The following is a 9,743-nucleotide window of genomic DNA, read 5'->3' as shown; positions in this document are numbered from 1 at the left end:
TTTTAAGTAAAAATTTAGACTATTTCTGTGAAAATTGCAGCTACTATAGGTTGTTTTTTGTTGTGCAGAGATACAACCGCAACGAGATGACAGGGCTCAGAAAACATCCTTTTAAAGTAAAACCGTCGAGAAAGTTATCTTGCCAACACAATTTCATGCAAAGGAAGAACCCTGGGTTTCCTTTAAAAGCATTTACAAGCTGAAATATGAATGTTTGAAATTTGGTGTATTGCTACTTAGAAAGTGGTGACCTTTTGGCAATGGCTCATATATGTGACAAAACCAATGGACACTATAGGAGCACATGAGAAGAAGAACCAAAATACTATTGTTTGACTCAGCATAAAGTGAGCTTGTTAATCCTGAAAACAGTCAAGAGACCCTTACTCTTAAGACTACCTATTCAAAAATAGACCCAGTAACCCAATAATGGCTGTACTACTGCTCAGGTGAGGGAAGGAGACTACTTCCCCCCCATTTCCAACAGATTCAAATCTCACATGACAAAAAACAGTTACTAAAGACCTCCATCATTTCACTACTGGCTTGGACAAAACAACTAGGTGGCAGGGATCAACCAGTGTCAACTCTTTCATAATAGGCCTAATAATAATAATAACAACAATAATAATAATACCATTTTTTAAAATAACTTAAGAGTAATCTAAAGTACTATGAAAAGCTGAATCTAAAAAAAAGGACAGTTTTTTGGGTTTTTTTTAATAGTAGAGGGTTTTACAGCGCTCGCAACTGCATAAGGTCATATGAGCGATAAGGGGTGGGTGTCAACAGAGAAATCTTTACAGGGAATCAGACTTAGACTGCTCACCTCTCTAGGTTCAACAGCACAAGGTCTGCTTCGTCTATCAAGGCACCCCAAAATAACAGGTCACAAGGGAGTGACAAACATACAAAAGAAGTAGAGGAGAATGACAATAGTAAGGATCAGGAAAGAAAAAGCAGCAGTTCCCTGTTGTAGATCAGGCACAGTTATGAGCATGACATGAATCAGCCCATTTACAATTCTACTATGCTTGAACGAGATATGTCCCCCCTTTGGGAATGGCCTAAAGACACTTCAGTCAGTGGCACTGCACCGCGGGGCAAGGACAGTTTGTAGTGTAGAGTAGATAATGACATTCAATAAACACTGAAGACTTGCACAGGTACAGCGACGCCAATGACTATCAAAAATGTTTTTTAAATCTGAACACAAAGAATTAACCTAACTAACAAGCTTCAACCTACAGGCCAAGTTAAACGACGTAAGAAAGGACAAAAAGCATCAGTTTGAGGCACTTACACTGTTCCAAAGCATATTCCCAGAAGTATGTTGAACACAGTCAAGGAGAGGTGCATGTGAGGATCAAATGCTTCCTCTCTCTCAAGCATGTTGCGGATGATAGGTTGAAGGACTTCGTGAACTCTCTCCTCCAACTGCCTGCCTGTGAGGTATTGGCTGGAGAAGACAAAACACTGCAATGACATTACACTTTTACTTCACAAAACGAAGTTGTTGAGGATGTTGCTACAGAGATACAAATAGTAGATTAACTCACTGACTACTGGCCCCTTTCACCAGTCACTAATGCTGAGTACTGGCATTTTTGGGGTATTTCAAAACACCACCACAACTCTCAGAATTACCCTATTGTAATTATTTTTTGACACAGTAAAGTTACTTTCAAACTTAATCCATTGCAAAAAATTTAAGTTGTCAAGGTCTAATACTTTAATTCTTATGATTGTTTTAAAATTGGCATGAATTTGATTTTTCGAAAAAATTCCAGAGACGTGAAAGAAAGAAATTCACAACAACAACAAGAATAAAAGTTCAAAGTGTTCTGTTTTGATTTGTATCCATGTGTGAGTGTTTGGTGAAAATATAAAAGCTGGTCTGTGCATTTATTCAGACCCATACACCGAATTACATGAGACAGATGTTGGGAACGAAGTTGTGATTTCGTTGCGGGAACAACAACACCAGTACTACTTTTAGATCTGGCCCTAAAACTACGACTCTGGCCCTGTTCCGGTACATATCCAGGGTCCTAACTATCAGACACATCATATTCTGAGTCACTAGAACTAGCAAAACGAACAGATGTATTGAAAACAGCGAAATTATGTGATTCTTGTTCATGCAACCGTTACTTCGACGCAACTGTCGGATTACTATCAGCTGTATAGAAAAAACATAGTGCGAGTTCCAGTCAGGTCAGCCCCAGATGAGGTGACTGTCCTTCACCTTCAGTTACTTAAAAAGTTACAATGAAACTTCCGCCAAACTCGGCACGAAACGAAACAAGTGGCAAACCAGCACTGGAGTCCGTTCCCATACATGTAACGGGAGCACAAGATACGGAAGAAAATCACAAAGTCCACCCCGTCGGGGGTTCGGGATCCGTACCAGCGAACCGGCCGCCCGCCCCGTACCTGTGACGGAAACCGTAGTCAGTGAGTCAGTCTTTAAACCCTGAGGTTTTTTCCAACGTTTTCCGAAGTTTTTTCTACAGTTACCTAAACCTGGCGCACTATGTCTCATTATAACCCCCAAACCTTGCCTCCAACTTGTAAATGGCAGAAGCAAAAAGGCTTAGTCATTACTAAAAAACTTCTGGAATAGTTCCGAAAAACAAACAAAAACTAGCACTAAATAAAACGAAACAGTTGTCACTAGTATTGGACACTCCCAGCATCCGATGGAGAACAGGGTTATTACCGCCGGATGCTCCCAGCGTCCGATGGGGTTTAAAGAGGAAATAAAAAGAATATCATATTTGCAGGATTCAGTGGAGGATGAAACTTTCAAAAGTTTATCTAAGAAATATAAATTTAATTCACTTTGAGTGGAATTCTGACTTAAGCATTCAGCAAAGCTATAACTCTGGTCTTTTTTCCAATTGGCAGAAAAAATTATCCTCAACAAAGCATGAGAAATACAGTACCGTAAAGCATGACTGGCAATTTTCCGCTGCAGTTTCCACCCATCTCCATACGTTGACATCAAGATGCTTTTGTTACCCTGGGTGGCAATGCTCACTAACCACACAAAAAAGAAGACAAAAAAATTAATCATGTCAGTCATGAGAAACTTTGCACTTTACAATCTGAGGGTATTTTCTAATTTAATCAAGAGGTGAATTTTTTACTCTATGCCACTAGATTTCAAAGCAATTTCGCATGTATGTCAAAATGAACATAAAAAAATTAACAAATTCTTCTTACAGAGTCAAGAATGAGTTATCATCTTCTCAGCCTTACACTATACAGTCATCTTGTTTGAGTATAGAGAACCAAATTGGTAGTATAAGTCATATGGTAGCCTACTGAGTAAAGACTAGACTGAAAAATGAGATAACAGACAAATAGTTAAGAAGACGTAGGCCTTATATCAGCTGTTGTGCCCTGTTACCATCCTCAAACCATCATATCAACACTATACACAACCATCTGACCAGGACAAGATACTCCGCGGATGAATAAAAATGGGTTCAAGTGTAAGAATCTGAATGCCACAAGAAGTTTATCTCTTGTTTGTTTGTTTTTGTAAAGTGTTTTACGGCACTCGCAACTGTATAAGGTCATATGAGCGCGCGGGACACACCTAATATTTCAGTTGGTAGGAAATTTTGAATTTTGCCCGGGTGGCGGCCTAAGCCTACTCTTATCGATTTTAGACCACCAAGGGATCTTTAACGTGCGCAACTTGCACACGGGCCCTCCGAGATTTTTCGCCCTTGTCCGAGAAGGCTAGGTGAAGATCTTTCCTACCAGAAGATCAGGAGTGTGGCAGAAAGACAGCAGTAAGGAGGAGCCAGGGAGTAGCAGTAGAAAGGCTGCAGAAAGAGTCAGGAACCCAGAGGAGGGGACAAAGGAGGTGAGGGGGTGGGGGCAGAAAGTGGAAATGAAAGCAGACAACAGAACACTGCTAGACAGCAGGAAAGAAGATGAAAGGAGACAATTTTAGAGAAGAAAATTTGTTGGTCGCTATCCGGATTCGAACCCGGGACCTTTGAATGAGAGGCCAACACCTTAACCTCTAGGCCACGAGAACCCCCTAGTTTATCTCTGACATGCAGATCTCTAAATACATAATCCTTCTCATCTTCAAGACATGTTATTCCATCCCATCACACAGCAGAAGTGTGCGGAAAGAAAAATGTTACAAGAGCAGTTTCCTCAAAAGGCATACGATAAAAGCAAAAATAAAAATACTAATGAGAAAACAATAAAGCGCAGTACTAAAATCTTACTTGAATACAAATATGGCCTTCCAGAAAAATCAGACCCTTTCTTAACAAGTGCTTCATTCAGGGCCTCTGGTTCATTGATGACAACCATGCGTCTTCGACCTGAGATGGAATAGGAAAACTCATTTACAAGACACCATTACAAAGTGAAAGTGTAAAATAAAATGGCTGCATTTATTTCTTTAGGAGCCAAGTTCAGCATTTCTAAATTTAGAATGAGATGCAAAACACAAGTTCAATGCTAAATCTGTAAAATAATAGTTTTGCTGTAAAAATCCTCTAAAGCATAGAAAGTCATCCTCACTATGACTATTCAAGTAATAACTGAAATGAATAATCTCAAACTTGAAAGGTTACATTATATTGTGGAAGGTAAATTAATAACAACATGTGGAAATAGTTCTACAAAAACTCTGTAAAAAGAATGTGCCCATTTCCCCTGACATGACACTCTCTAGTTTGACATAAGTGTATTGATCCATTGCTCCGGTAATCCTGTATCATACAGTGGAACTCAGATTTCAACGAGGTCGCCTGCCTGACCTAAAATCTCGTTGAATCCGAGTGTTCATTATAGTATAGCAAACATGAGTTTTTGTGTAGATAATTACAGGCACGGAGTAAGTAATGTATAAAGAGAAGTAACAAGTGGTGCCCCAAATGCCTACATGAGCAGTGCAAAAAAGAAGACAGATTTGTTCAAATGCACCCCTGTGTCATCTCGATTGTTTACCAAAAAGTTGTGTTGCTGATAGAGCCTAGCATAGCATATGGCAACTTTAGATTCCATAGACCAGCGCACAATTCACTACGTAGATCTACATCAAGACAAGCTTATCATAGTAATAATGATCAGATGCTGGGGGGGAGAACTGTGACGTGTTTGTATCTGCAACGTTTCACGCTCGGACCGCTGGTGCCCCCTGACACGCACAGAGTTACACATGTGCAGGCCGCCCATCCGACAACGACACATGCGTGAAAACAACGCATGTGTTACACGCGCCAACAATTATTTTTATTGATTTTAAAGAAGAGAAAAACCGCGGGGAATCCATCTCCTCTTGTTAAATCCGAGTTCCACTGTAGCCTATCAACAAAGCAAACAGTTTTATCTTTCTTTTCCATTTTATACTCAGGGTCAAATGCTGTCATTCAATGGGTCTTTTATACAGTGGAATCCTGTTATAACGAGACGGAGGGGACCGGTGCGAAATGTCCGTTACAGCAGGATTCTCGTTACAAAGGATCCAGTAATAAATTCAAGGGAAATAGTAAAGTAGGCCTAATCTATGATTTGGCGTTCTGTTTATTCCTTTTTGTACTTCCCCTGATGATTTGTTCAACATGATCTCTAGGTCTTACTTGATCAAAAATCGAATCAGGTTTCTTTCTCTAGTACTAGCAATGTTGACAAATCGGCCTTGGCGATCAGAAAGAAGGGGCTCTGGCTCAAGGCTTACTCGCCCGCTGTGTTGTCCCCCACCCCACCACACACTGTGGCGCGTTGCGTCTGCTCGCGCACGTCATACATTCACTCCATCCATCCATCTATCACAGCATTGTGACCTCTCCATCCCGCACCAGAGAAGTGAGAGGCACGGTATGCCTAGATAATCTAGACTGGGTTGGCCTATCAGGCGATGCGTTCTGTTTGTGTCTGCGTATGCCACACCCTCCCCACTCATTCGCTCCGGCCTTCATTGTTGGTTCGCGTGGGCTCTCCCATTACTTGTTTCGCTGGATCACCGACAACTTTCTCAACTGGCAAGGTTTTATAGGTTTAATTGGTCTGTGCGCTGTGCACAGCAGCAGCAATATTCCGTAATAAACGACTCGCGTGACGGTCTGATTGCGCAATAGCAGTATTTTATTTACAAAGATAAAGAAGGAAAAAAAACGGGGTTTTAGAACAGTGTCTTTATAACAGACTTCTCGTTGTTTCAGGGCTCGTTATAAGTGGACTCCACTGTACATGACACACACACACAGACAATGATGTAAACACATACAAATATTATATCGACAAATAAACAGTTGTACCAACCTATGGAAAAGGAAAATACGGGTCCATACTTTTTGTGCCACTTAGAGAGATTTCTGTCAAAGCTTGTATTCACGAACGCTGTCAAAAGAAAGGTGGCAACATTCAAATGTAAATTGGTCATAGATTCTCAAATGTTTTATGGCACAAAGTAGTAATATATCAAGCATACACAGCTTGAACTGGTCAGGTCTTAGTTGTTGTAAAGGAGAAAAATGTTGCTCTGATCTCTGGCCGATTACCAACAGACAGAGTGTGCTTTTAACAACAGAATAGATTGTACTGATGTCTTCTTGTACTCTAAAACAATTGTAAATCAAGTAATTTTTCCCCCCACATCCCTAAGTTCAAACTTTTATTTCACTTTGAAGCCCTTTCCTCCACTTGCTTCCAGAACAATAAGCTGCGGTGAGATCTCATCACAACTGACACAATCTTCAGCAAATCCTCAGTCGACTTCTCACAATCATCAGGAAACCATTGAACACTATCTACCACATACATGGGGGGTTCCTCCCTCTAAAGTAGTCATTGAGACTTTTTTTTCACTAACACATGGAGCTCAGAAAGAAGTATAAGAAGTAGGTTAGCTCTTTCTCAGCATTCAGAGTTGCTATGGTTTAAATATCTGTCCAAGTACATAACCTTTCAGTGTTGATAATGTCAACAACGTTGAACTCCAAGGAATGTTAAAATACTCCCCCCCCCCCCTTTTTTTTAAAACTGCTTTCCTCAATAAAAATAACTTTTTACATAAAATTACAGTACATACATACGGCTTCAGCCGTCACCCTGGCAAAATTCAAAATTTCCTATCAACTGAAAAAGTTTAAGGTGTCCCACACGCTCAAATGACCTTATGCAGTTGCAAGCGCCGTAAAGCACTTACCAACCCCCCAACAAAAAACATAGTACAGCATGGATATGTCCTACTTGTTTTCTTTTCCTCTGTTTTTTCGGTCAGTTCTTGCTTTTCCCCTACACTACATGACAGACCCCCCCCCCCTACAAAAAAAAAAAAAATAAATTTAAATCCACTAAAATTAAATCCCAGAAGATATGGGCAGATTGTACTTACACAGAATATTGCCAATCATTGGCACTGCCCAAGGCCCTGGGGGCAGTTTATATCTCTTTTTCGTCAGCATCATAATTCCAAACGTCGTTACCAAAACTATTAAGATGACCTGGGTGTAGCTTGAAATCTGGACCGATTCCTCAACATGTTTAGTTTCATCCATGCTGGTTCTGTTGACTGCCTCTTATAAACCAACCAAACAAATCTGTAGAAAGAAAAAAGAAAGAAGAAATCATTGATGTGGTATTATAAGATAGTTTATTTTCATAAACTTTTCTTGTTGGTATAAATTACCCCTCGCTTTGTCTTTGTTCTTTTGAAGGAACAAAAAGTCCGAGGTACAATTATTGGGCCCTTCGCTGTTACACACTGAAGATGAGTGTTAGTAAGTGTTCAATAGTTTGACAGTTGGGAGGCTTTTTACAAAGTATTTCCATCTGTTTGCTGGGATACTATTCAGCAAGGGCTGTGCTACTGACTGAAGTGTCTTTAGGCCATTTCCAAAAGGGTGGGGAGGGGGGGGGAGAGAGAGAGAGAGAGAGAGTGAGAGAGAGAGGGAGGGAGAGAGAGAGAGAGAGAGGGGGGGGGGGTGTGAACATGTTCTGTTCTTATGCACAGTAGAGTTGTAAATGGGTTGATTTATCAATGTCATGCTCATATGTACTTAGTCATACTGTGCCGAACAAATAGGGGGGAATTGCTGCTTTCTTTCCTCTTTCTTATTTTCATCATTTTTCCTCTACTTCTTTCGTATGTTTCTCACTCCCTTGTGAACTCTGTTATTTCCGGGCTGCCTTGATAATCGAAGCAGACAATTTGCCCTGTTTGATTACCCGTTTGGACTTCTCTGTTGACATCCACCCCTTAACGCTCATATAACCTTATAAATGCAAAACTAACTCATTCAGCAAGGCTTGGCTTTGACAAGCAGAATCATAGATCTAGCAGCTTAAATGATCTGAGCAAACTGTGTCGATGGGGATGTAAAAAATTACAATTTTTATTTGCAAAGGGGTATTTACTCATATGTGACGCCTCAAAGTGGAAATTGGACTAAAAAGCTTTCATTTTGGTAGTCTCTCAAACAGGTGTAAATTAAAAAATTTACTCTTCGCCTATCTATTCAGACTCTAGATTCTAGCAGGCATAAACTGGAGGAATTCCATTGAAACCAGTGACCACTATGAAACAGTAGGTAGAAACAGAGGGTCGGTAGGGTTAGGGTAAGGGTAGGAGTGGTACCAGAGGTAGGGGTAGGATGTTAGGGTTAGTGGTTGAGTCGGGGTTAGGCCTTTTCAGTGTTTATTGGGGCGGTCGCTGGTTACGAACTACGGAAGTCCTCCAGAACTAGCCTAGCAGTAGGCCTTGTGGTAGATCTTGGCATACAGTTCTTGTGAGTAGACCAAAGTATGTCCATTATAATGTATATAATCTAGATCTAGATCTAGATCTAGATCTAGATTCTAGATCTTGATCTAGATTTAGATTAGATCTAATTAATGCGCGAAGGCTACTTAGAATTATTAATGAGAGGAAATCCACGGCCAAAGTTCCTGACTGCAGGATTCGCGTTTACCTCAACTTATCTTTAGACTTTAGGACTTTAGGGGATTCGTATCTTTAGATCAAGTTGTAACGGTCACCAGAATAATAATTAATATGAAGCAATGCGCTTTATAGAGCAGTTGTAGTGTAGGCTAAGCCTATGGCTGTCGGCAGTTGAGTTATTTTAGTGAATTAGAGATGCACGGTTTCTAAATCTATATAGATTTAATAAGCGTTTCTTAATTTGCTTTCACTGCCTTGTGTTTCATGATCTGTAAATGGGCGAAACTTGCACCTCGCACATTTAGAAAGAATCCTTTATATCATCACCTGGGATGAACTGGACAACTTCAGCTTAACACAGCAGCTCCACGAAGCAAAATCCACATCACAAAAGCCTTGGCCTGAGTCACACACATTGGCTATTACTATATGACGTCGACGAGCCTCTGCGGCAGTGGGAAAGTAAACAAAAGAAGAAGCAAATAATGACAGCTGTGTGACCTCGATCTCACCTCTTGACCTGTGACCCTGGGTCACGACCAAAACATATAATATTAACTTATATCAAAGATAGTACATAACAAGATGGGCCACTTCTCTCTTTGAGCCAATTAAAAAAGTGTCCTCAAAATTTGGTGGCGCCCTCTTCACAAAAGCGCACTCTTTGCGAACAGAGTTACCCTACTTGAGTTTTTAAAAATCAAAGTGAAACTAGCAAGTTTGGGGATAAATTTCGGAAGAACGCTTTTTTATTTTTAAAATGGTTACCATGACAAAAAACCTCTTCCGGAGGAAGGGTGATGGTTTTCTTCGTGTAATT

General features: G+C 40.4%; 1 protein-coding gene across 2 annotated transcripts in view; it reads right to left on the bottom strand.

Annotated features, from left to right (window-relative positions):
• The window catches only part of LOC101860083 (cytochrome P450 1A1), a 32,421-nt gene extending 22,924 nt beyond the window's left edge, over positions 1-9,497 (bottom strand). Inside the window, exons 1-6 of one of the 2 annotated variants that reach the window (XM_013080336.2) lie at positions 9,436-9,497; positions 7,376-7,580; positions 6,301-6,378; positions 4,257-4,355; positions 2,949-3,042; positions 1,304-1,459 (exon numbers count right to left, since the gene is read on the bottom strand). In XM_013080336.2, the coding sequence (XP_012935790.1) occupies positions 1,304-1,459; positions 2,949-3,042; positions 4,257-4,355; positions 6,301-6,378; positions 7,376-7,538 (590 nt within the window). In that variant the 5' untranslated portion in view covers positions 7,539-7,580; positions 9,436-9,497. Of the gene's footprint in view, positions 1-1,303; positions 1,460-2,948; positions 3,043-4,256; positions 4,356-6,300; positions 6,379-7,375; positions 7,581-9,250; positions 9,412-9,435 lie in introns of those variants that run through there. The other variant, XM_005094420.3, reaches the window with a different exon arrangement.
• Positions 9,498-9,743: the final 246 nt, after the last annotated feature.

This window comes from Aplysia californica, unplaced genomic scaffold (genome assembly GCF_000002075.1).
Source record: "Aplysia californica isolate F4 #8 unplaced genomic scaffold, AplCal3.0 scaffold00081, whole genome shotgun sequence".
Classification (NCBI taxonomy): Eukaryota; Metazoa; Mollusca; class Gastropoda; order Aplysiida; family Aplysiidae; genus Aplysia; species Aplysia californica.
The sequence above is the reverse complement of the archived record's forward strand: the minus strand, read 5'-3'. Positions and strand labels throughout refer to the sequence as shown.